This window comes from Emydura macquarii, unplaced genomic scaffold, assembly GCF_026122565.2.
Source record: "Emydura macquarii macquarii isolate MOO-44397 ecotype Brisbane River unplaced genomic scaffold, CSIRO-AGI_Emac_v2 contig_1790, whole genome shotgun sequence".
NCBI lineage: Eukaryota > Metazoa > Chordata > Testudines > Chelidae > Emydura > Emydura macquarii.
The window spans coordinates 13,402,732-13,430,462 of NW_027131927.1; the positions used below are offsets into that span (position 1 = coordinate 13,402,732).

General features: G+C 41.7%; 1 protein-coding gene across 7 annotated transcripts in view; it reads right to left on the bottom strand.

Moving 5' to 3' along the window:
• The window catches only part of EPHA5 (EPH receptor A5), a 292,850-nt gene that overhangs the window by 13,289 nt on the left and 251,830 nt on the right, over positions 1 to 27,731 (bottom strand). For 6 of the 7 annotated variants that reach the window (XM_067556908.1, XM_067556907.1, XM_067556905.1 and 3 more), the window contains 6 exons: positions 27,253 to 27,438; positions 18,482 to 18,543; positions 17,464 to 17,673; positions 16,597 to 16,746; positions 8,275 to 8,468; positions 4,401 to 4,556 (listed from right to left, as the gene is read on the bottom strand). In XM_067556908.1, the coding sequence (XP_067413009.1) occupies positions 4,401 to 4,556; positions 8,275 to 8,468; positions 16,597 to 16,746; positions 17,464 to 17,673; positions 18,482 to 18,543; positions 27,253 to 27,438 (958 nt within the window). Of the gene's footprint in view, positions 1 to 4,396; positions 4,557 to 8,274; positions 8,469 to 16,596; positions 16,747 to 17,463; positions 17,674 to 18,481; positions 18,544 to 27,252; positions 27,439 to 27,731 lie in introns of those variants that run through there. The other variant, XM_067556909.1, reaches the window with a different exon arrangement.

Here is a 27,731-nt window from a genome sequence, read left to right on the forward strand (position 1 = left end):
GACTTGAGCGCCAGTGATCTGAGCAAACCAAGGTAGCCAGTGTTCTAACTGTAAAGTGGAGATTGTACAATGACCGAAGCTGTCTCAGAACCCTGCCTGACCCATGGGAGCACCTACGTTTGGAGGTCCTCTAGCTTCCCTGCATTTTATTTGCTCACAAAAATACACTGATGGGGCCAGAACCTTAGCTGGCATGAACTGGTGTAGTTACACTGAAGTCACAGGACCTTTGCCAATTTATACCAGCTGCGGGTCTGGCTCATGGAAATATATGGCATGTACTATACTATATGTGCATGTACTACATGAACTATAGCATGCTAGAATAGTGTAGTAATAGTATACCACTCAATTTTAAAGAAAACTCCCCATTGATTTTAATGAAGAGTTCTGCTTATAAATCAATAGCACCACATGGATATTTCTGAGGGCTCAGTTGGGTAAGCCTTATTCACATTGGTTAGCAATCAATCAGGCACACAGTCTCATTGACTTCACTGGAATTGCATGCATGACAAAGGGCTCATTGTTTTGTTTAAGGGTTGCACCACTTGGCCTTTAAAGAACAGATGGAGGAGCAGTATGAATATAGTTTGAAACATATCGTTACATTTTGGAAGAATGCTCAAGTAGTTGATATTTACAAAAATGTGGCTTCAGAGTAGAACATGGCTCTTTCTTTTCAATTTAAAAAAAAGTTAAAGAAAGAAAATTGAAATTAAAAAGCCCTAGATGCTCTCAGGGGTTCCAACCCCTTTCCACTGCTCTGGGGCTGTGAAGGGTTTCAAGACACCTGGATTTGGCCGGCTGAGAAATAACCCAACATCCCCTGCCACTGTGCCATCCCAACGCAGGGTTGTCATGGGGCCCTTGGATACTGTTACCAGCTGGCAGAGTTTAGAGCATCTCCCAGAAGGCTATAAACCCATTGAGGGACTTCCTGGGGCAGATCAGGGAGCCACAATTGTTTTCCCAGCTTCCATGTGCCGAGCAGATCTTGGTGCAGGAGAACATTTCACTCACAGGTCCTGTTTTCACATGAACATTTTCATGAATGAGAAGAGAGAAACACAGGAATATAGGAGATAAAGGCTGCTGCCCACAACGGAACATTTTTCAGAGTGATCCAGGAAGCATCAGATGCTCTTTACTCAGGGGTTAGACAGGGCTGGTTTGCATTTGTCTGATGCCCTGGCACATTCTTCTAACTTCTACTTCTGTGCCCTGTGCTGCTCCACTGCATGCACTGGCAGAACAGCTAATGAATTTAACAAGGTGTCTGTGAGAGCCACTGAAGCAACAGTGCTCCATTGGGCTCGTTAATTTCTGGCTCCTCTGCTTGCAGCAGCAGCAGTGACATGGAGCAAGGCAGTGGGAAGGAATGGAGGAGCAAAACCAGGAGGGGAAAAGGCTGGGGAAACAACAAGGGATTGGTAGAGGGAGGCAAGGAGGAAACAGAAGCAGGAGGAGGGGAAAGGAAAAGTAGAAGAGGGGTAAGTGGAGAACTGAAGAGGAAGCAAAGAAAGAGAATAAACTTTGTAAAAGGAAACATAAGAGAGGAGAGGGACCAAATCAAAGGAGAGACTGCAATCACAAAGAGAAAGGATGGATATAAGCAGGAAAACAAGTGCAGCAAGAAAGAGAGAGGAAAGAATGCAAGGGGCGGTGACCTGTGATGGTCAATGGTGGAGCAGGGCGAAAATGTGCCACTGAAATTTTTCTCCATTAAAAAAATGGCATTTCGGCACAAAGGGAATTTTAGTGAGAAAATTTTCGCTTGAGTGACAATGTCACAGGTTTTTAATGAAAAATTCCACTAAATATTTATTTCTAAATCTCTTTCTTTGACATTTTTTCATGTAAAATGAAATACGTGTTCTGATCAGCTCTAAGGGTGGATCCTGCACTCGTTGAAGTCTTTGGCAAAACTCCCATTGGCTTCAAAGATGCAAAATCAGGTCTTAAAAGCTGGCAGCATATATTCATGTGGGGAGAAGAGAAAGAGACATGGGGAAACAGTGCAGAGAACTTGGGGAAGACATAGAGTGGGGTTTGCTTATTAAACAAAAAATAGGCAGGCTTCATTTACTTTGTTAATTTTATATTTACAAATAATTCCTGTTGGGTGGGGAACTACCTGCGCTTCCACTTTTATAAATGGTAGGATGGGCAATAACCATGTAATCATTTAGCAGTGATAAAATATTTCTGATTAATTAAACCCTGAGTAGTGCAAATACAAAGTCATTCGGACGTGATTTTACCTCCATTTCATATGACATAACATTGAGAAAATATGAAAGAACCCAAAATGGTGACTGGGGGAATGTGGGGACTGTGAGAATGGGGTATCTTGTGATTATAGATTTAGTGAGTGGTGAATCCTCCACAACTGGAAATCTTAGGCATGTGCTTAACTTTAAGCACTGGGAATAATCCTAAAATCTTCCACTTTTTTGCTCAACTCTAGCCATTCTTTTGCCCCATCCTTCCCCTCACCCTGTTTCTGTTTGGCACTCCTGGTATCTCCCGTTTGCCATGTAGATTGTGAGCTCCCTAGGGCAGGAACTGTCTTCTTTGATCTATCTCTGTACGGTGCTTGGCACAACAGAATCATCACAGAATCAATTAAATGTAGGGCTGGACTAGACCTCAGGAGGTCATCTGGTCCCACTCCCTGCACCTGATCCCTGAGTGAGCTTCCTAGGGTGCTACAGAAATACAAATAATCCAATAACAAGATGCTGATGCCTCCTCACAGTGCACAAAGCTAAACATGAGCATGTCCGCAGGATTGGGGTTGAGATTGCAAGGCTGGTGAATGAGGAACACGGGGACTGTGGATGAGGCAAGTAGGGCCTCAGTGAGAGTGGAGATGCTGCTCAATTTCCTCTCCAGCTTTGACCTCTGCCCTTTAATGTTATTTTAACTGTCATGGAGGCTTAAAATCCCATCTATGTTGTGGGGGAATCTGCTACCCTGCGGGGTGAATTCCTTGCTACAGGACAGGAGAAACATTAAGGTTCTGGGAGAGTAGGGTTTTTATTTTATTTTAAATTGATTCAAAATGCATATTCGCCAGCTGGTTTTGTACACTGGTGTTGTGTGTGTGTGTGTGCGCGCGCGCGCGCACACACTCCTGGATCAGAAGGGGTCATGTTCTTTACATTCTAATTCAACATCTGTGATAGCCTGACTTCAGTTTAATCCAGCTGGAAACACACTCTCTAAGGTCAGTTTGAATAAATGACAGGAATAAGGCATAGACATAATTACACAAAGAGTGCAGGCAATTTAAAAAAACAACAACACACAGTTAACCAATAGCCCTAAGCGTTTACCACATGACTTGAGTGCAGTGGATTCAGTATAAACAGATCAAGCTGATCTCAGAGGTAGGCACAAACACACATAAAGGGTCCCCCAAACTGTTCACCCAGGGCCTAATTCTGCATGGCGGAGATGGCTGCAGAACTCTGACACCTCCTGCGGGAGTTTAGCTTAAGGCTAGGCTCCAGTGCAGGATGTGAGCTGTCCTTGTAATATATATCATCCAGAAGTATAATTAATGATCAAAGAGAGCCTAGTTCTTCTATTAACAGCTTTGTTTTGGACTGGATGTTTTTCATGCACACTCTAAGGCTGATTCTCATTTACGCTAAGGCTCCGGCAGTGTGAATGTAATTTATGTCCAGTTTAAGACCTCTTTACACTGCCAGGGGCCTTAGCATAAATGAGAATCAGGCTTAAAGACCTCTTTACATTGCCAGGATTCAGAACTGAGAATCCAGGCCTGGGTATTTATTACAAAGACCTAGACTTCGCTGATGTTTTTTTTCCTGTTTGTCACCGTTGCAAAATCAACCACATCAATTGGGCCTAAATTTATTTTGATCGTTTCAAGGTAAAATCCTATACCATTACATCACTTCCTGTGCCTGACTCCCCACTCACTCTGGTGTAATTGAGGAGTAACTCCAGTCATACCAGTGTGAAAGCAATGTCAGTGAGGGGAGATTGTGGCTCCCCTATATTTACTTGTATAAAACTGTGCCAGCAACAGAACTTTTTCTGTTAAACAACCCATAATAATCCCATTGCTATTATGCCAGAGAATGGTTTGTCAGTTATTCAAACTCAAGTGTAAATTTATTTGAGTAAAGGAGCCAAGGTATTGGCAGCAAGTACAGTGACCGTAAATTCAACCCTCTCATGCATTTGTTATCATCGACACAGGCTATAAAAGATGAGGCTCCCTTGGAAACTGCTGACTGTGCACAACAGTTAATTGCTTCCCTTCGTCTTTCCTTCTCCCCCGCATCTCTCTACGACATTTAAACCAATTTGTCTTCCACCCAAACTCCAACAAAGTAGGTGAAAATGATCAGAAAACTACTCACTCCAAGGTCACCTGAGCCACAGCATCCATTGAACTGTATCCATTTTCCATGAAAATCTCTGTGTACCGTCCCATTTTGATGGCTTCCAGCCATTCACCTACTGATCTGTAGGTGCCGCTTCCCATTGGGCTATGTTCTATTAATAAATTTGATACTCTATAACAAACAAAAAGATCAGTTTGAAGATGTACCCAACAACAATCATTCACTCACCATTTTTTTATATTAGAGTTGAGCTTTTTGTTACACTTTCCTAGATAACCCTGAAACCTGTGCCCTTACTTATGTCGAGAGGTACTTACTCCTGGAATCAGTTGCGTTAGTCCGCTTACTTACCCTTGGGATTACATTTTGCTCAATATGAGCAAGGGTGGCAGAATCCGGCCTTTAAATAACAATTAACTTCAGTGTTAGCAGTTAGGCTAATGCTGAAAACTTTTGAAAATCCCACCCTTTGAACTATGTTACCCGCAAAAAGAAAAGAAGAAAGTATCACAAAGGATCAGCCACTCAAGAATTTGCACAGATCACAATCTGCCTCTTTAGCTGTTTGCATTATTCACGGCAGCATTATTCTTTACACCATTCTTCTGCTTTCAAGAGCACGAAGAAGAAGGCTTCAGCAGAACAGTGCTTTTAGCACTCTTCAGCAGTACCGCTCTTTTGTAAGGAGGCTGTCTTTCTACATGGTCCTGGCACCAAGAAGTAAACTGCTAGAGATCTCAGTTTTGCTTCTATCATTCTATTTTCCTTCTCCTAAATCAAAGCACACAGAGCCTGGGAATCAAATTCTATTTCTAAGCATGTCAGGAGGAGAGAGACAAACAGAAATCATATTCTCCAGTACTGAGTATTCACACTGGTCTGTGGTCACGATTTAAATGCCTGAGTCTACAAACCCGAATGAGATTCTCAAACGTGCTCAGCACCCAGCAGCTCCCATTGATTTCAGCAATGTATTAAATCAGGCCACGGGACTCAGGAAGTTAGTGTTAGGCACCCATATAAAAAAAAAATCTTGGCCTATGGTTCAAGTAGCTTAGGTCACTCATGGGAGTTGTTCAGCCGAAGTCTACAGAACTATTTGTACTGTGCTTATCACACATTCTTGGCCAGTCCCTAGATAATACTGCAATGTAGATGAGAATACCTAGCTCTTATACAGCACTTTTCAATGGTAGATCTCCAATTGTTTTCCAAAGGAGGCCAGTATCATTATTCCCATATTACAGAAGGGGAAACTGAGGTACAGAGGGGTGAAGCAACTTTCCCAAAGTCACCCAGGTGAGTGGGGGATGGAACCCATGCCTTCTGAGTCTAGTTTAGGGATGTATCCACTAAGCTACACTGCCTAATAATAATATATTTGTGCAGAATGCTATCCACAGGAATAAGCATTTTCAGGGTTGAGCCCAGAATATGTAAATTCAATTCAAGTATATCTGACTGGAAGAAGATCCAGGATGTTATATTATTAACACTTCAGGGAACCTCGTATATTTTATGATCACATTAGTACTATTTGCTTACTTAATGGCTATACTGAAGGGTCCAATAAAATGTAAATATTGCCAGTAACAACAGCATAATGCTTTCACATATCATTTTTTTATACAGAAGGGATTCAAACTTCCTTACTAATCTGAACAAAGAAGTGGATTCTCAGTACTAATGCCATGAGGTCTCTACTGCTATGCACACATTGTAATGCTACTGTTTCCTCTCATATTTGCATCAATGGGAAAGTTTTAATGAAGAATATATTATGTTTTAAAAAAATCCTTTAGCTCTGCATCGTGTTTAACTAAGGGTTGAGTCAGTAACATTTTGTTATGGGTAGAGAATGATACGGGTAAAGGGAACTTGTCCACAAAAAACTGGCTGGTCGGGTGCACCATTCTCTTTGTCAATACTCATATTAGGAGGCGTTAGGAATTGCTTGAAACTGTAAATGCATTCACATATCAATAAAGTGCTTAGCAGCTAGAAGAAATGGTTTACTGAATTATTTTACATTTTCTAGGGCAGTCTGATACAACAGTGCATGAACTAAAGAGATGTGCCACATTTTATGCTATCATAAACCTATTTCTGCAGATGTGCTGGAAATAATATTACAACTAATTGCTAAAAAGATTCTTTCTTGAATGGCTTTTTTCAGAAAGTTTATGATGCATGGAAAGTAGCCTGAAGAATTGTGCCTATTTTGTATTTAAAAATGACATTTGCCCTAGTAAACAAATGTTTGCTCATAGACTCATATCTTCAAAGGTATTTAGGCACCTAACTCCCACCTAAATCCCTAAACTTTTAGGATCTGGGCCATGGTGCTAACTGAACCTTTCCCAACAACCGTTGTTTATTTCTAGATTGTTGCTAAAGTTAGCCTTGTCAATACAAATACTTGTGTAAGTTCCTCCCCATGATGAAAATTCAACTCCTATAAAGCTAGGGCCAGATCATCAGCTGGTGTAAATCAGTGTAGCAGTATAATTAAGAAGTAAGTAATATAAGGCTGCAGATGAAAAACGCTAGGCACCCAGAATAAAAAATGATTCCCAGGCTTCTGCCATGATTGTAAAATTATTATCTGAAATTACTAGCTGGCAGGAATTTACCAAAATATTTATACTTCTATTTCTTTCCATGTCCACATTAATTGTAGGCTTGCATTTATCATATGCATTAGTAGGGGCATGGCCAGCAGTTCAAGGGAAGTGATTATTCCCCTCTATTCGGCACTGGTGAGGCCGCATTTGGAGTACTGTGTCCAGTTTTGGGCCCCCCACTACAAAAAGGATGTGGACAAGTTGGAGAGAGTCCAGCAGAGGGCAACAAAAATGATTAGGGGGCTGGAGCACAAGACTTATGAGGAGAGGTTGAGGGAACTAGGCTTGTTTAGTCTGCAAAAGAGAAGAATGAGGGGGGATTTGATGGCAGCCTTTAACTACCTGAAAGGGGGTTCCAGGGAGGATGGAGCTAGGCTGTTCTCAATGGTAGTAAATGACAGAACAAGGAGCAATGGTCTCAAGTTGCAGTGGGGGAGGTCTAGGTTGGATATTAGGAAAATGTTTTTCACTAGGAGGGTGGTGAAGCACTGGAATGGGTTACCTAGGGAGGTGGTGGAATCTCCATCCTTAGAGATTTTTAAGGCCCATCTTGACAAAGCCCTGGCTGGGATGATTTAGTTGGGGTTGGTCCTGTTTTGAGCAGGGGGTTGGACTAGATGACCTCTTGAAGTCCCTTCCAACCCTAATCTTCTATAATTCTATGTTTCATATTAATATTGCATACTGGCTTCTTTTTCAGTTAATGTGGTGTAGAACATTGTGTACATTTTTTTAACATGGATTTGTTAATGTTTGAAAATCTGATAGGAAACCGAGGTGAACACTAAGGGACTTCAGAATGATTGTGGTAGGTTATATCAGGATAGGAATGCATCTGGTTTTACTAGTCCCCATAATTTGCCTTAGAGAATTTCTTTTCTATTCATATTACCAGGATAAAGTCAACAGGAAAGATAATTTGAGTGACGTTTCTAATATACTTTATGGGCCAAATCCTGCTTTTCCTTTCCTGGGTGTAAATCACAAGTAACTCCATTGCATAGCTATAAACAAGCTGCAACTCAAGCTTCTCAAAGGCAGGTCATGATAATTTCAGTATGGATGCATTCATGACGTGATTGAATTGCTCACATATCTGCCACTTTGTACAGAAAGAGTTGATTTGGGAAAACTATTCTGGACACAATGAAGCTTGGGGTACATCCATCAGGGTTTGCACAGAACAGAGAGTGAAAGCTATTTCAATGACAGGGTATTATGGCGTGAATCACGCTCTGAGAAATGGCATTGGCCTGGATTTATACCTGCTCGACGCATTAACCAGTGTCTTCAAGCTGCTTGGGTTACGGATGAGCTTGTCCAACATGCTGACAATTTCGTCAAACTTGGGCCTGCTGTTCCGGTCTTTCTGCCAGCAATCGAGCATTAGCTGGTAAAGAGCAGCCGGGCAGTCCATGGGACTTGGCAAACGATAGCCCTCCTCCACAGCTTTTATCACCTAGGGGAGACAAAAGGAAAGTGTTTTTTTTTCCTTGTGCCAAATGCAAATTGTTTTAACTAAAACGCTTCATGCCCATCAATTCATCCAGCGTTTCTTACCAAAATGTGACTCAGCTCTCTGAAACTGAATAATCAAACATCTCACCATCCCTGATATCTTGAATACTCAGGAAAGGAGGGGTTCACAAATAATTTCCATTAACTGAACAGAAATTTGGTCAAGATCCTCAGCCGGTGTAAACTGCCACAGAATCACTGAAGTCAGCGACCAGATCCCCAGGTGGCATAAATCGACATAGCTCTATTTAAGTCAATAGTCCTGACCTCCAGCTGGTGCACATTGCCATAATTCCAGTGAAGTCAGGCAATGGCATCAGCAACGTCAATGGAGCTACCCCAATTTACAACAGTGGAAAATCTAATCCTTCATGCTTATCTGGTCTTGAATTCTGAGACTAGCAGCATATGCTTTTTCTAATAGCAAATTTTTTTTTTAATGAAAAAGCATGAGCTGGACCACATATTTGTTATACAACAATAAAAGTCCACCTTGATTTCAAAACAGACTTTGAATGCTAAATGATGGATAGATTCAAGGCTCAGGTCACATGGTCATCTCATACATCATTCAAGAATGTTGGGGTCTAGTCATTTGTTATTGTGTACAAATTTCTATCATGAACTGAAAATGCCATCCATGTACATTAAAAGCAAAGGAGGATTAAAATCCACTGATTTTAAATGCCAATGTAGAAAAATATGATGTTTTCATAACATAGCTCTGTATCAAAAACAACGGTTACAAACTTGTGCCTTCTTGTGTCCGTTAGAATGAAAAGACATGAGAGCAACAAACAGTAACTGCAGAACAGACTTTTTTTTAATTGCAAACAGAAAATAATCAAATCCATTTTGATTACGAAACACTTTATTTTCACCATTTTGGGGCAGTTTAAATTGAAACATGGAGGGTAGATTTTCAAAAGAGGTCAGAGACCAGCAGCTCCTAAATCAAGCAGGTACCTAAATCAACGGCTGGATTTTCAGCAAAGTTCATCTTTTATTTAGGCACATATGGTATATGAGTTTTCCAAGAGAACCTTAACACTCCTTCCTCCATACTCTCTACTCCTAGTCCTGTAGACTAAGCACAGTTGGAGGTTTCTGCCATTTGGTGAATGTTATATGATAAATTATGTTGCTCTGATTGCATGGATTTCAAAAAATACCTTGCAAAAGAGTCCCTGTCATTTTAATGCACTGCATGATTTATAATTACAGTCATTTAACATCGTTGTTTTCAAATACAGTCAATAGTTAGCAAAACTGTTATTGTAATCTTAATCCAGATTGCTTTCATTCATGGTAAAGGCAATACAGGAACCCCATTACAGGCAATCATTTTTATTAAGAAGGTTACAAAATGCAGGCCAGATATACTACCTGAGTTTGCTGGTACAAGTCATCCCAAATCACCCTTCATCAGGGAGTCCTGTGTAGAGCTGGTTGAGAACTTTCTGACTACATGATTTTTCATGGGAAAATGCTGTTGAAACCAAAACTTTTTGCAGAAATATATCAATTTCAACAAAAGTTTTGTCAGCAAGGTTTCTCATGTCCAAGATGGAATTTCTGATCAAAACCAGAGAGAGACGGAGACAGACTTTCAGAATAGCCAACAACCTGGTGGTTAGGGAACTCTGCTTGGATGTCAGAGATCCAGCTACAAATCCCTGCTTTGCCTGATACAGACCAGGGTCTTGAACATGGTTGTCCCACATTCCAAGTGCTCTAACCACTGGGCTTCTGGGGTCTTTCTTTTGTTTTTCCATGAAAAATTTTTAAACATCTTGGTTTCGCTTTGCAACAGAATGAAAACAAACATTGAAACCTCACAATTTTTTGGGAAATGAAATTCTTGTATTCCAGCCAGCCCTAGCTCTGAAGTAAGAAGGCCTAATTTACTTCTGTTATCTGGATTCACTGTTTTTTGCGTTGTGTTCCTAGTCACTCCTTGAACCCAAATTTGCAACCATTGAATAAAATAATGCCATGTGGCACGGGTAAAGGATCAGTAGTGCCCATGTACTGTACCTGCATGTGTATTTATAACACACCACTCCTCCTCCAGAGACACCAGAAAGAACATAGTAGCAAGATGAGTAGCAGACAAGCTGGCACCAGAAAGAGAACATCCCAACTACACCTGCAGTGAGGTTAGGTGTGTTTTATATTCCTGACACTAACATCAATAAAGTGAACTCAGTTTAAAGGGTGGCATCTATTCTGACAATACAATGTAAAGAGTGTCAAAACACGGTGAGATGCCATGATGCCGTGGCATCTTTTTTCACGTGAAGATGCTTTTGGGGCACCCAGCAATAATGGGACTATGAGAAAGAAGCAACAGCTAGCAAGGCCCTGGAAGCAACCACAGCGGATGGGTGGAAGTGGCGGGGGGAGAGAAAATACTGCACCACGCCATTTTGTTCACTAATACATGCACCCTTAGAGGATTTGATGGCCCAAACATTTGGGCTGGGAGAAGACTTGAGGGCCCTAACCCACCCTGGCATCGTTGCTGCCCACTTATAGTGCCATGCCAGTTGGCTCATGGCTGCTTGGTGGGGAGTGAATAGGGATGGCTTGTGCTAGTAAACACAGGTAATATATCTAGCCCTATGGTTTCACAAATTTCAAAGCCAGAAGCAACCACTACAATCATCTACTCAGACGATCTGCATAACACAGACCACAGAGTTCCACCCAATAATTTCTGCATCAAGTCCCCATCTTGCAGCTGACCTTAGAGCCCGGTTTTTTGAAAGACATCCAATTTTGATTTAAACAATTGATTTGTAGCCTTCTGAATAACAAGGACTGCCTATACTGAATCTCCCTATATTGCTATTAGCATGGACAAAACAATTTGAATTACAGTTAAGAGAACAATTTTGCTAACCACTGACTATATTTGGTAACAATGTGTTTTAATTGGCTGTAATTATAAGCCACACACGGAGTAAAAATGATAGGAATTCTTTCATGAGTTGAAATCCATGCAATCAGAGCACCATGATTTCTCACATAACATCGCCCACCAAAAGCAGCAACCTCTGACACGTTGGCCAACAGGGTGGGAGCAGAGTATATGGAAGAAGGGAGGTGGAAAACACTCTGGAACAGTAACATACCACAGTGGGAAAAATTCCTGAGTTAAATTTGTTTGCTTATTATAATCCATGCAGTTGCCAAGTATATGCATTATAGGCGCAGAGGTAATCCAAGCAAAGCCTGGACAGGAACCAATGCTAATTCAAGAGCTAAAACTCTTATTAATTCTCTAATCTGCATGTTTTGAAGAGCTAGACTCACACACGTCTTTTCTAAGATGTATTTGTGAAACTCATTCACTGTCCAACAGGATGTAGCTAAATTAATTTTCTCCTTTTTTTTTTTTTTTAAATAAAGGGTTCTAGAAAATGTCTGTGTTTGAAATGCTCACTATCAAGAAGGGGCATTCCTTTGGCAGTGGAGTGTTATCTCATGGACTCCAGCTTGAATCCCTAGTTCATAGCTCAACATTTGCCTCACATCTGTGTCATTCAAGTGCATTTGTATTAAAACCAGTTACAGCTGCTTACAGCAATGGCAGAAAAGACAAACTTGGGACCAAATTGCTGCATTCTCTACCTTGGGCATGGCAGAAAGTTTCTGTATTAGATCAGGATAATCCCCTGGTAGGTATATGTAGTGTCTTCATGGTAAGCTCCCTTTGAATAAGGTAGCATCTGGGATGGAGGGATTGAGAGGCATGGTTGCTCAGAGTCAGCAAAATAGCACAACTGTCTGCCTGGTCGAATGCTTACTCTGCCTATTTTGCAATTTGTGATGGTAAGATACTGTGGGGTACCCTTTTCACTTGGGTGATACTGCTGAGCAGGAAGGACAGATATGACTGAATGCTCCATGCAGCAGGTGATCACAAGATCGCTCATGGCGCAAGAGGCGCTAGATAAAATAAGGAAGCAGCAGTCCCTAAAGGAACTTTTACAGGCAAGGCAATTGCTAAAACCAAGTGGACAGTACCATTTTCTTTGATACATTGGGCCTCATGCTCCCCTCTGTATGTTGGGTAGAGGGTTGCAGCCAAGGGGGAGGGGAGTTTTGCCCATTTGACATGCTCCCTTCATCCCAACCCCAGAAGTCTTTCTGCCGATATGGAGCAGATGGAAAGAGGCGGTGATACCATGCTAGCTGGTCTCGTCTAGAGTCTTCCCAACCTCTCTCACAAGGTTCATAGAGCCACAAGAGCTGTATTTTAACTCCACGTTATGATGCCCCATTTAGAACTGCCTTCGAAGCCTAGCTCCTGCATTCGGTACTGTCCGGGGATGTGTATGAGCTGGGCAGCAAAGAGTAGGCAAGAGGAATTGGAATGGACCCATGTGGAATGGACCCCTGGGACCAATGTATATATTGAAGGATCTATGGATCAACAGAGCGCAGCTTCTCCCACCTGATCTATGGGATTGAGATCAGGGCAGAATTCAAAGGGGGAACTATGTTTCCTAGACATCTCTCTCCCCTACAGTGATAATCCTGGCTTGGAGGAAGGATGGGACCCAGCATTTCTTACAACACAAAGCAATACAGTTCCATAAAAACTAATATGGTGCAGCCAGCTTTGAATCCTATTAATTCTGCTTTCTGTGGAAGGAAATGGGAATTTGCTATTGACTGAAAATCATGCGTCAGAAAATGGCCAAACATCTGACTCATGAGACAGTCCAAATCCTAAGAAAGCAGACCGCAAGCAGAACTATGAGAAATGGGCTAGTATTTCAGGACCAGCCACTTCCCAAACATGTGCACAGTGGGAGTCATGTAGGGTCAGATTTTCACAAAAGCTCAGCTTTCATTTAGGCACTTAAGTGGCCCAGTTTTCCAAAGGACTCAGCACCCAGCAGGTCCCTTTGAGAATAATGATGGTTGCTGAACAGTCTTGAAAATCATCCACTTTAGCTAAATACCTAAATGGAAGCTGAGCCCTACTGAAAATCTATCTCCACTTGTGGGTTCTGAGCACTTTTGAGAACCTGAGGTTAAATGAAGCATGCAAATATCATGAAAGGCCCCTGTAGTGTCTATGCATTACCGTACAGTCATTAATGACTCGATCGCATGCCATTACTTATGCAGAACCCCTGCTTAGTTTAATGTACTGGCTGGAGTGTGCAAAACCTGAGACAGGGTACACCACTTATTTTTTAATAACTTACTAAAGAAGAAAGCAGCACACAGCAAAATTGCTGCTGTCACTTCATGCTTCAAAATCATTTATTTTCCCAAAGAAAATTGCATTTATATTCTCTCTCTCAAACTGATTAATTGTACCATATTATATTTTATTACATTATTTTGATCTTCACTGAATACTACCCCGCCCCCTCTGTTCGCGGCATACTGGATCAACTCCTGGGTGTTATATCAGCATAGCGCCACCGATGTCAATAAAACGATGCTGATATGCATCACCTGAGGACCTCAACCACTGTCTGGACTGCATACTGAATTCACTCCTGTGCAGGGGAGGCCTCAGGCACCTGCCGTTTCCCACAGAGCACAGAGATCTTTGTGCTTCTCCCAGAAGATCAGGCTCTGCCCCAGTCAGATGCCACAACTGAGTCAGTGCACAATCAAAATCCAGGGCATACAGGCCCCTTAAGGGTATAACCTGGCCTGAATCACTGGTGCTTGTATATCTGCAGGGGAGCACTCGACTGAGTTAAGGCATCTGGCTGGGAACAAGCAAGGTGTTTTAGGAACAGCAGGCTACATACAGCCCTCTCTGCGCTGACAGCAGCAGCTGCTGCTGTTGTCTGTGGGCTGCTGAGTGTGAAGGCAACCAGGACAAGAGAAGGATTGGTGCTGGGCTCCCAGCTGACAGGTTTGATGGGAAAGGCAGGGTGGTAAGTAGCCCTGGAGTGGAGAGACACTCCTCTGCAGAGGAGCTGGAAACCAGGACAGAGGGAGGAACAGGGTCCCTCAACACCTCAGCTATGCCACCCGAAGGTAAGGAGTGGAAAGCTCTGCACTCCAGGAGTTGGGGGGGGCTGGCTAGAACCCCAGCAGCCATGGGGTGAAAGGACAAATTTTTTTTATGACTTCCTAGTCCCTGGGTGGGACCTTTTTGTTTTGAGCAACCTACCAGCCTGTGGAAGCCTATTGTTCTTAGTGACACTGCAGCACAAATGCTTCCGGCTGCCAGAAACATACATACATAGCTCGCAGTGGGACTGAAGTGACAGGCAGGCCTTGTTCTGGCTCTCTGCACATGGGTGGATTTCACTCTGATGGAGACAGGGACCTTGACTCTGGCCCCAAGTTTGCAGAGTGGCCTGAGATATTTTAGAATAGAAAAAAAGCTCTATTTTACAGGCAAGTAAAAGTGAAACAAGGTAACCACCTTGAGCCTGATTTGAACTCCTGTTCATTCACATTTCCTTGACTTTAATGGGAGTTGGATTGGTCCCTTGGATTGACATCCTCGGATATTTCTTTAAACTGGCTGACAAATGACAGGACTTGAATTTGCAGCATTTAACTGGAATGGTTTGTTTGCTTTAGTTTTATTAATCTTTCTCACCCCAGGAATAAAACTATGGTGCAACAGCTGTAGTACGTTCTGCAGTGACTAAAATGTGCCAGTTGGATGGTACATCGATTTAAAGCACAACCTTGCAGGATACTGAGCATTCTCGGTAGATGCTCAGCAACTCAGGGGCTTAAGCCGTTATTCCATTATTATTATTATTTATTTGTATTATTCTAGTGCCTAGAAACCCTAACCATGGATCAGGACCCCCTTGTGCTAGGTGCTGTACAAACGGAGCACAAAGATGGTGCCTGCCCCCTAAGAGGTGACAATCTAAGTAGCACATACAAGCCAAGAGTGTATGGCCCCATAGTGCTCCATAGTGCTAGGCACTGTACCTACATATGATGAGAGACCATCCATATTTAGAATGCAAGCTCTTCAAAGCAGACAAGAGAAAAGGTCGGAGGGGAAAGAGAGATAAAGTGTCATGCTCAAGGTCAATGGCAAAGCCAGGAATAGAATCTAGGTCAATAGCCCTATCCATTACACCCCACCACCTCCCTTTCACTCAAGGAAGCAAGCATTTACTAATACAGAAGGATACCTATGATGAAGCTATACTTAAGGACCTTTGTTTTCAGTTTTCACTGATTTTTACTGAAAATTTCCCAGGTTTTTCAAAAGAGATTGAGTTTTTACTGATTTTCACCGAAATTTTGGACTATTCAAGTACATGAAAATCCTGATTATGTTAAGAAAATCCAATGCATGACATTAGGTGGATGTGTTTATGTTACTAATAAATTAGTCTAAGTGTAAATGTGAGGCTGTCTGTTGAAGTAAGGCAATGTAGTGGAAGATACATATGCATACATATGCATGTGCATGCTTATGTACTATTAATATACAGTTCATTAAATAAGCCTCAGCATTAAATTGCTTTTATTTTAAATACTTGTATCTATTTGTTGCTTTTTTTCTCTTCTCCTGTCCCCCAATATTAACACCAATGTATGCACCCAGAGAACTGTGTACCCAGAGAACTGTGAAGTTAATTTTTGTACTAATTTTTACTGATTTTTTAATTTTTGTAATAAACACTGATAAATTCCCAGTAAATTTTGAACAAAATAAAAACTGAAAACAAAGGGCTTTAGCTATACTTGACTGGATGAGTTTATAAATGTAGCTGAAATTATGTCATTTATTGAAATGAATCCTTTGGCAGACCTTCAGCCTTAAACATAATACTGATGGACTCCGTTGATAACAGCATCAGTGGCACTACAGCAGCTTGCCAAGGGATCCAGTCTTTACCCCATGTAGAGTCATTTCCCTTTGTGCAAAGCTTGTTTTGAGCTGCTGTATAAAAGGGCATTCAACAAAAGACATTTCAGGGGGAAAGCAAAATCATTTCACTGGGCTTTTTAAAAGCAGCTGTCACTTTCAGACTGAAAGCACTGTGCCAGTTCTGTCTCTTTGACAGCAAAAGTCTTGTCATACAGTGGCTTTGGAAAGTACTTACATCTTGATTGGTCATCTCCCAATAGGGTCTCTCTCCATAAGACACTACTTCCCACATCACTATCCCATAGCTCCAGACGTCACTGGCCGAGGTGAATTTGCGGAAGGCGATGGCTTCTGGGGCTGTCCATCTGATCGGGATCTTCCCTCCCTTGTACGAAAAAACAAAAGAAGAGGGGTAGAGAGGAAAAACAACATTTCTTAGAGCATCAAGGGAGATGTTTTTCTGTTCCCGAATGACGATAGAAAGAGATGTAGAATTTTAAAGTAAATCCGACATGAGGCCCCTCTCCATATTATCTCAGCCCATAAGCATTTGTAGGCTGACTACTAACTGTCTGTCCTAAAGGGTAGTTGTTTAAATTCCATTTGAGTGCTGGAACATGTTTAGGATCCACATCTCAGTTACGTTGCGCTGGTTGGTAGGAGGAAAAGCCAAGCAGTCAAGCAATCGATACAATGGATTGAAATCTGCCAAGAATTCAGCCATCAGACAGACTCTCCCCACACCCGCCCTCTTGTGTGTGCACTTTTATTTCTTTGACAATGTACAGCTCCTTTTTCAAAAGAGACGGCACCCAACAGCTCCTGCCTAGGCCCCTACATACAGCTCCAGTTTTCAAAAGAGCTCAGTGCCAACTAAGGTGACCAGATAGGAAGTGTGAAAAATCAGGACAGGGTGTGGGGGTTAATAGGTGCCCCAAATATCAGGACTGTCCCTATAAAATCGGGACATCTGGTCACCCTAGTGCCAACTTAGGCACCTAACTGAAATGGCTACTGAGGGGCATTGAGGTCTTTTGAAAATGCCCCTTGGCCGTCTCCATATTTGTCTTTAGTTCAATGGTCCAGGATCCCAAGAACCTACCCTTGTTGTGTACGCTGCTTCAGGGTCATCTTCTAGGACTCTGGACAGCCCAAAGTCAGACACTTTGCACACTAAATTGCTGTTGATGAGGATATTTCTGGCAGCGAGGTCTCTATGTACATAACCCATGTCGGAAAGGTACTTCATCCCTGACGCAATGCCTCTCAGCATCCCAACCAGTTGAATGACAGTGAACTGCCCGTCATTTTTCTGCAAAGATAATGGGGAATTTCAGTCACAGCTTGCAGTGTTCTTAGCCGCCTGAGTCAGACACATGCACAAATAACAGATTCAGGGTCAAGTCACATGAAGGCGAACAGGGGAGTTAATAATTAATGACTGTGATGCTCTGACCCAGTAGCTCCTGAAAATATCATAGGTTGGAATAATGATCTCTAGAGACACTAGAGCTGAGACAATAGAATTCTTTTAACTCATGACTAGGGAGTTGGATGTTTCTGATAGCGACTGCCTAATGTATCACTGATCATGTACACACGTATGTAAAAACACCACAGATGGACTGTCCCTCTGAGACAAGGCTGTAAACAACACCGATCACATGCAAACCTCTCGTGTTTTGACCCCATGGCCTAATCCTCACTATTGACAAAGTGCCATCAGATACATGTCAATCTTCACTCTGTGGGGTCATTTGGAGATTTGGAGCCAAAATGCAGTTGCGTAAAGGGAGGCATAAAAATAGTGTTTTTTAATGCAGAACTCATGGGGAAAAATAATACTTTGTATTTCATTGTTGTTATTATTATTTTATTTATTTGTATCATGGTAGCATCTAGGAGACCTAATTATGGACCAGAACCCCACTACACTAGGCACTGTATAAACACAGAACGCAACGACAGCTAAACCACGCCCAATTGCAACACTAACATAGAGCTAGGACTCCAGGTATTGTGGGTCTAGCAGCAATCCATAGCATTTCCCAGGAGGAAGGACCTTTAAAGAAGACTTCACCATCCTCCAGGAAGAACAGTCGGAGCATTTTGAGTCTTACCTTTAAAAATGTGTCAAGAGAGCCATTCTCCATGTACTCCGTGACTATCATTACTGGTTTACCTGAAAAAAGGAAAATCACCAATTTATTAGCTGCCATTCAGCTAAAAGAAAACCCCCAGTTTGTCCACTCTGGTTCTTAATGTGCACAAAGAGCCATGTGGAACCCATCGGTCAACAGCAAATAGTGAGAGACAGTCCCTGCCCCAAAGAGCTTCCAGTCTAAATAGCCAAGACTTGCAATGGGTGGGGTAAAGGAAATATTGTTATCCTCCTATTACAGAGGGGGAATGAGTCACAGAAAGGTTAGGTGATAGGGTCACACAGGGATCCTGGAGAAGGACCAGAAATTGAACCAGATCACATGAGTCCAGCTCAAGGCTTTATCCACCCATACAGCTTTATCTTTTCTCCTTCCATGAGCTGAAAGTCTATGAAACATGTTGTGCCCAAAGGAACCCGGTTCCATTGCAGCCGATGAAGCTCCCCAAACCTTTGTGGGGATCTAAATAGACAGAAGAGGAGAAAGATAGAGATTGGCCACTCTTGAGGATCTTGAACCATATGAGGTAATGAAGAACCTTGGCAAAGACTTGCCAAAACAGGCACAAAAGGGAGGAAGCAGAACTTCTGATCACAAGCCCTCAAGCCCTCTCCAAGCTCCAAACCAGGGCTCTGTGAAGGAATCTGATCACACACACAGATGCAAAAATGTACTATATGAGGTCTAAATGATGTGATCTCTTGTACAAATGGGCAATATTTATCCTGGGTATAATTCCAGTGATGACGACAGGACAAATTTGGCCTGCTGATTTGTGCTTCATCATGAGTGCTTTGGATTCAGAGAGAGATCAGTGCTAGGCTCCAGCTCGTTTGCCCAGGTGGAACAGTGCCCCCAGGAGAAGACAATAACCAGTGTGAAAAATATGAGTGGTCAGCATATGGAATGCCCGCTGCCTTTTTTTTTCAGATAGGTATTTTTTGGTTCTTTAGCCTGTGGAACTCATTGCCAAAGGATGTTGCTGATGACAAGAATTTAGCAGGATTCAAAGAAGGATTAGACATATATATGGATAACAAGAATATCTACAGTTAAAATAGCAACTACTTTTAAAAAATGCTTTGGAAATGAAGACTTTAGGGTTTAAACTAATCTCTAACTATTGGAGGCAGGTCATCCTATAACTGCCTAGTAAGGGTTTTGTTTCCTTGTTTGTTTTTTGCACCTTCCTCTGAAGTACCAGGTGCTGTCCACTATTAGAGACAAAATACTGAAGTAGATGGATCATGATGAGTTAGACCACAGGGTGGACCAGCTGATTTATTACACCAGTTTCTATGTTTAAAAAGAGGTGCACACAATTATACCCATGAACCCTGCTCAAGTTGCAATTAGAGCCAGCACTTGGCTGTGGATATTTAAGTATATTCTCTACTGAATATGGTAAGGAAAAAAAAAGAATAATTTTCTCCAAATATGTGTACTGAAAATATGGCCAAATTCAGGGAATAAGAGAAAAGGTGATCCAAACAAAAGTTCAGAAAAAAACTGTGGCCTCCAACTGTTGATAGGAATAATGATGTTTTTCCAACTCCATCTGATTAATTTTCATGCCCGAGTCATTTTAATGGTAATTATATATAGTTTTTGCTCAGTTTTTATATCTAATTTCTCGCTAGCTTGCCACAACGACGTAGCAATAATTAGTGTGGTTTGCTCCAGGCCATGTAAATTCAATGAAATCTTATAAAGAACATGTACATTATTTTTATTTAAATCAATTTCCATTAACTAGCATGAAGCACAGACAAAAGAGAAACCATCAATTATTTTCTAAACTGCATTCTAATGTCTTGTGTAGAAATGATCAGCTAAAACTGCTGCATGTCATAACATGATTATAAGGTAACTGCTCTTAAAATCATTTCCTATTTAGCTGTTTAAGTCGCTTTTAATCTGTGCACTCCTGTCATGTTAACTGTTTGACTAATTTACTGTTTAATAATCTACGTAAATAAACATAATTGTGTATTCCTCAATCAAAACACTGAGTGCCGTGCAGATACGACCCTGGAGCATTGTGGGTTTGCATTTCTTTAATTTTTTAATGAGCATTGGAGTTACACTTGTATGAGTTACAGACTTGGCAGCAGTATTATTATTCCTATTGCCGTGGCAGCTCGGGGCTCTACATGAGATCAGGGCTCTGTACAAATATGTTGTAAGAGACAAAGATCTTACACTCTAAATAGATAAGGACAGGAGAGGAAATAGAGGTTTGGTCACCAAGCAGATCAGGGGCAAAGCTGAGAAGAGAACCCAGCTCTTCTAATACCACGCTAGGGCCTTAGCCAACAAATCACCCTGCCTCTCTCTCAACAGTGGTATTGCTACTGCCGTTGTAACAATATTTGGTGTTTGTCCTCTGTCGATGTTAGGTGCTTTGCGAAGGAGGGTGTCTATTGTAATCTCCGTGTGCCACAGGGGGATCTGATAGGTGCATCGATGAAGTGACTTGACCAGCCTCACACAGCAAGTATGTGATGGAAGTCGGAACAGAGCCCTGGTTGTTAAGTATGTGGCCTTCCTATTCAATGGCCCATTTGAATGCTCTGGGTCAGGGTTCTCTACAAACCCTCTGACTGTTTGCTGGGGGATCTCTGACCTGGCAGGTCTGCCATCCTCGAAGAAGAATGATAAATGATTACCTCAGTGAGGATTTCTAACCACTGGACTAAAGAGTGATCCTCAATTGTCCTCTGGCCCAATTAATATTTAATTAAAGTGGTATGGCTTCAACATGAGAGATTGAGGGAGCCCTGTGTCACAAAGTCAAAGCACTCACCTGAGAGAGAGGAGATGTCTGTGCAAATTCCTTCCCCTCATCAGGCAGAGAGGGGAATTGAACTAGGTCTCCTACATCCTACTGATATACCCTAATCCCCGGGCCAAGGGTTATGAGGGAAACTCTACAGTGCCTAAGTCCCTGTGTAGAGCTGATCCTATCCTCCTTAAGATCAGTAACACTGGTGACATTAACAGTATCTGCTGAAGGCAGCTATAAGCAACTTAACCAGGCTTCTACTCTGCTCTCCTACTTCTACTGTAGCAGTGGAACAGCTTTTTTTCGGCCCAGAAGAGTGCCAAGTGCCCTTTCCTCCTATTAAAGGAAGAGCTGGCAGAGCACACCATCTTAGAGGAAGTACTCAGCACCTTTCAGGATCAGGCCTGGGACTTGTTTCTTCCTGAGAAGTTAAGGCCTGGTCAGGGCTTGGTGCATTCCCATTTTGCTATTCTTTGAAAAGCTTTGGGTTTTTTATGTGAAAAAGTCAGTCTTTTAAATAAAAAGAGCCAATGAAACTCCCCAAAGTCACTGATGTATGTGCATGCACTACACCAAGATGGCTCTGTGCATCATAAAGGAGTTATTGAAGGTACAAGACAGGCTCTGTGGTCATCTGTCATAAAATCTCTGCAGCCTGCACTGCTTTTATGGTGTTCCCAGTTTAATGGCAGCTTGCAAATGGCTGTAAAGTGGGGTCCCTTATCTCGGACACTAAAAGGCAGTGTTAGAGGAAGGATGGCAGCGCATTTTTGACACCACTTTGAGGAATACTCCTTCAGGCTCCCAACTTCAGTTGCAATCAGAAGACTTCCTAGCACTTACATGGTCAGTGTGCTGCAAGTTGAGGTTAACTGGAGAATAAATTGTAACTTTAGTTTCATGCTGTCTGATAGGATACTAGAGTAAGTTTCAACAAGGTAAACAGAAAGCAAGTGCCAGCTTTCCTAACAGATTGGCCTGATTTTTATTTGCACAAAGACTCCTTTCCGGCAGTAGAAAGGGGGTTTAAAGTGGGTGTGAATGTCATTTACACCAATATACAAATGTCAAGCATACAATGGTAGATGAGTGAAAAGGGGCATGCATGTAACTCAGCTTTGTGACAAGCAGACATGTCTGTTTGCAGGACATATCTGGTGCTCATGACTGTGATATCTGAGTGCCTCACACCTCTGTGAGGTAGGGAAATGCTTTTCTCCAATGTACAGATGGGGAACTTAGGCACTGAGAGACTAAGTGAGAAGCCTGTGGCAAAATAGGGAATTGAACACAAGTCTCTTAACTAATGGAACATCCTTCAGAGAATTTTTACTGATGAGAAACCGAGGCACAGAGAAACTAAGTGACTTACTCAAGGTCACATAGAAAGCTTTGGTAGCACACAGAATAGAATGCAGGTCCCCCAAGTCCCCAGCTAACATCCTCCAAATATCACTCCATTTACTTTAGCTAGGCACCTAAGGGATTCAGGCCCACAAACTCTTCATTGACTTCCAAGAGTTTGGGCTCCTAAATCCCTAAGGCACTTCTAAAAAATCTCCCCATATTTATTGTGTAGAAGTCACTATATTTTTAAGATGATTGTGTGCTAATTATGTAAGAAATCCAGGGTTTTGTTGTTTATATTTAAAGATTTGCTTTCCTTTAAAAATGGAATTTTAGCCTAATAAGAAAATTAAGAATCAAGAGAGGAGTCAGTGGCTACAATTTTGAAAGAGAAGAGGTAAACAAGACTTTAAAATTAATTAAATTACATTTAATTTAAATTTTGATTTTAAATTTAAATTAATTTCCCTCCAGCCCTTAAAGATGGGGTTCGGGCCTGAACAAACTTTCAAAAAAATATCTGGGAAGGGGTTAGATTTTTCTAAACAAATGCTCAGGAAATTGTGTGCCCACGGGAAAAAATTCAACTGAAGTAAACAAATCAGCTTACACCCATAGTGAGTTTGAAGTTACCAAATGAAAGGGGACATGAAATGGAGGAAGCAACAGCTGATGCAGAATTCCATTAGACTGTTCAGAGCTACTTCTTCCAGGACCCTCCCTCTTCTTAAAGAAACAGATTTTTAAGGTAAGGCAGAACAACTCTGCTATGTTCTGCTTATTTTATTTGGTGGTGATTTTCTTACTTTCATATGAATTGTAATATATGATGTAACTGATATAAGTACCACATAGCTGGAGGCAATAGATCTGTGGAGTCTTGAGAGTGGTGAACACATTGATAACTTGCCTATGACTGTGTTACCTGTCCCCTAATCCCTCTCCCTGAGACTATGTTTACACTGGCGGTGGCAAAATTGCCACTGCCAGATCGATCTTTCATGATCGATTGAGCGGTCAGTGAGACCCGCTCAATCAATGAGGGAGTCGACTTAATAAGTCCACCTCCTCAACTAGCGTAGCGCTGAGCCGGCAGGAATGCTTTTTGGCAATGTGACCAGCGCGCAGAAGCAGTCGATGGGAGTTACACAAACTACTCTGCATAGTTTGCGTAACTCCCGTCGACTGCTGCCGAATTTCCGGGTAAGTGTGAACAAGCCCTGAGACTCACAGCCGATACCCTGACCAGCTTTAAGGACTTGAAATCAATGGAAAGACTCAAGCAGATTTCAATGGGTTTGGGTCAGACCCTCAACACCTACCCAAATCCCACGATGCAAAAGACAGGCCTGGACCAGAAATACCATTTTCTAAACAAAAACAAAGTCACGGCTTTAAAGTCCAACATCGCATATCCCTGCAGGGCTAGACAAAGGAGTGAGGTGTGGATATGCCATTTTAACTTCTCTCTGACTCAGTTTCTCGATTTGTAATAATGATATTGACTTCCTTTGTGATGTATTGTTGAAAAGCACTATACAAGAGCTAGATATTTTCATCATGTTGCTTTTATTCATCGAAAGGCTATGTAAGGTTAACCCTGAAATGTTTGATGTTTATTCATTTTAGTTTTTTCTCTTGCTCTGAGTTCTGTACTGTTGAACTCGTGGTAACTAAAGCACAAGGCTTCTCATCCCAGATTCATACTGCTAAAACCTCCTTACTATGCCTCACAATCATGTAGATGTGGTAGATAGAATTATTTACTGGCTTCTAGCTGTTAAATGATATATTTTAAATTTATGTTTTATTCTACTAGTTATAGACTTTCTGAACTTTAATATAAAGACGAGTAAAAAAAATGGTGTCTACTATTTTTTCCTGTCTAAATTTCTGTACATGCAAAATTCAGAAATGGAATGGGTAAATTAGAAAGGTTGGGTTAGACAGCAAACTACCTGATTTGCAGATGCAAATGAAGGCTTGTGTGTACCCGCAAATCTATGGGATATATTTTACTATTTCATTTTTTCCTAAAACTTTTAAGAAATTAAATCTGGTACAAATGCAATAAAAAATAGTCGACTAAAAACAAACCTTCCTTCTCAAAATACTGCAAGGATGGAGCATATGAATAAGCAAAGGCAAAGTGAGTTTGGAACTTTTAAGGGGCTTTTGTTTCGCAAGTCACAATTAAAATACCTCATTGCTTTCAAAGAACCATAGAGGACTTTTGCATAGCTATCTCTGGTGACTGCGGGGTATCACATGAATTTGGCGCAATACCAATAATGTTTGCATTTAAATGGTTCCAACCAGGCTTTGAAGTCAACCCCTCACTAAGACAGGTAGACTAAAGTGGATATTTCTCAGTTGAAGAAATTTCTTCTGCAAGGCTGAGTTAAAACTAAATTGGTTAATATTGTTAAGGCTGTTTGCAATAAAAAGGGCTAGAAATAGCTGCACTTAATGAAGCTGAATTTTTTCTGGGTACAGCCAAAATATCCTGCAAATGATTAAAACTGGGTGCCCATGGTTTTTCAGTACTCCTGGGTATTGCTGGGCCAGAGCCATGACTCTAGTTAAAACTGCAATCAACTTCTCATTAGAAGATCAATTGGCCTGATCCACAGCTCCTGTAAAACTGCAAAACTCCACTAAAAGCTGGTTTACACCAGCAGAGGATCTGACTCAACATCTCTAACGCTATAATCTCAATTTTGGTCAAAAACATCATTTTGACTCAAAACTTTTCATGCTTATTTTCAGACCAGAAATGACACGTATTTTTTTTCAAGTCTGAAGCAAATCATTCAAGCTGTTTTGGAGTGAAAAGTCGGTTAAAACTTAGCATCTTTGTGATGTTTACAAAAGACAAACAAGCCACTCCACCCTTTTGTGTGCATCTATAGCGCTCTGATGGGCTAGTTGTGCAAGCCCAGAGTTTTCATCCATTCAGTCCACCCTAAATTCCAGAGACTGGAACAAAATTGGGCTGACCAAATTATTAAAGGTTATTTTGTTCACTGAACATTTAGCCTCCAGGGGCATTGATACGGGGAGATGTTATCAATGATTTGACAATTAACCTTTCCCCAGGGCCCCCCCACTCATAATCTAGCTCCCAGCAAAGGGGACAGCTATTACTCCTGGCACTGCTAGCAGTTCTAGAGAGAGCTTCCCTTAGGGTATATCTACACTGCATTCAGAGGCGTGTCAGCAGCATGTGTCGACATACCCGAGCTAGCTTTGATTAAGCTAGTTCAAACAACAATAGCAGTGAAGTCAGGTTGTAGGAGAGGTTGTACAAGCCCACTGGGAACCCTGGGTATGTATTCAAGTGGATAGCCTGTGCTGCCACCCATGCTACCGCAGCTCAAGTGCAACAGTTCTGATTACAATGTAGACATATGTAGTTAAGGCTACTCATAGTCCTACCCTGTCCAGATGTGCTTCTGTCCCGCTTCCCTGCTAGCAGAGCTTCTACTGGCATCTTCTAGCCCCACTTACACCCCCATGCAGACAATTTTCAGGTCCAAACATCACGCCCTGTGCACTCCTCTCCCCTGTCCAGGGCTTCTCCAAACAGTGGCACTAGAAGTCATCAGTGCCCTTCCACTTCCCAGATCGCTGATACAGAATCTTCCCCTCCTATGTAGGTGGGACAAAGAAGGCCATCTTGCCTAGCAGCACGACATATCTTCATTCCCAGTGGGGTTAAAACAAAAAAAGTAGCAATGCTGATATAAAAGAAAAAAGGTGGAAAATAAGAGAATCTGTTCTCTATTTTAAGAGTTAGTTGGAATATTGAATTTAAAACTAAAGGCCCTCTTTTGATAAGTGACTGTGTGGGTGCAAGACTCTGCCCCCATTATGAATCAGAGCCTAATGATCATTAACAAGGCAGAGGCATTGTGGCCCAGTAGATAGTCCACTGTACTTTTTGTAAAGGGGACATTCAGTGCAACAAAAATAATTCTACTTATAGCACTGCAGGCTGAGAACTTGTTGGTTTATTTAACTGCATCACAACAGAGTGGGAAGATAACTCCCACTGACTGACCAGAAAGGAAGGGAAGGGTGGAACATGGCTCTGTCCCATAGTGTTCTGGGTAACCCAGCTAATCCAATCACGACAACTACAATTTCGAAGACCTGGGTTCTCTTCCCAACGCCAGTCACGAACTGACTAAATTACCTTGGGCAAGTCACATCACCTCCTTATATTTCTGTCTTGGCTAAATAGCTTGTAAACTCTTCAGGGTAGGGACTATCTCTTACCATGTGTGTACATCATCTAACTCAATGGGGCCTGTAGGCATCATAGTAATACAAATAATGATCAATGAGAAATATAATTCACGGACAAACTCAACTGAGAACATCCAACATCCTACATCTTTTAGTTTGAAAGTCTGAAGTTTTAGTAACTACAACTTTCCTTCATGGCTGTTTTTGTGAGAGATTACAAGTTTAGCAAATTTTATTTTAAAGTTGAACAAGTTCCCCTGATCCCTATGGATTATAAGTAATATTGAGCTATTTGCTTCATCAGTCAGTGTTCAATGAGCAGAAGTCAACAGCAGCTGGTACGTACTTTTTGTGACAACACCTTCCAAGTGAATGATGTTGGGGTGGTCAAACTGTCCCATGATGCTTGCTTCCCCTAGGAAATCTCGTCTTTGCTTCTCAGTATAGCCCACTTTGAGGGTTTTTATGGCCACTGGAAACTCACGTTTTCCAGGCAGTTTCAGACGCCCACTACAAACTTCCCCAAATTCACCTGAAGGGAACAAGATAACAAAAAGGGAAATAATTATTGTATGTCTGAAAAGCACCTAGCACTCTTATGGGCATTGCAGCATATTAGTAACAATAAATGATGATTAATGATAAACAAGGATGACATACATACATAGATATTAACACAAAAAGGGACAACTACTATTCTCTAGTCTGACCTCCTGCATAACACAAGCCATACAATTCCATGCACTTGAGACTGCTATAGAGCCCAGAATCTCGTGGCTGAACATGAGTATATCTTTTAGAAAGACACCCATCTTTGATTTACAG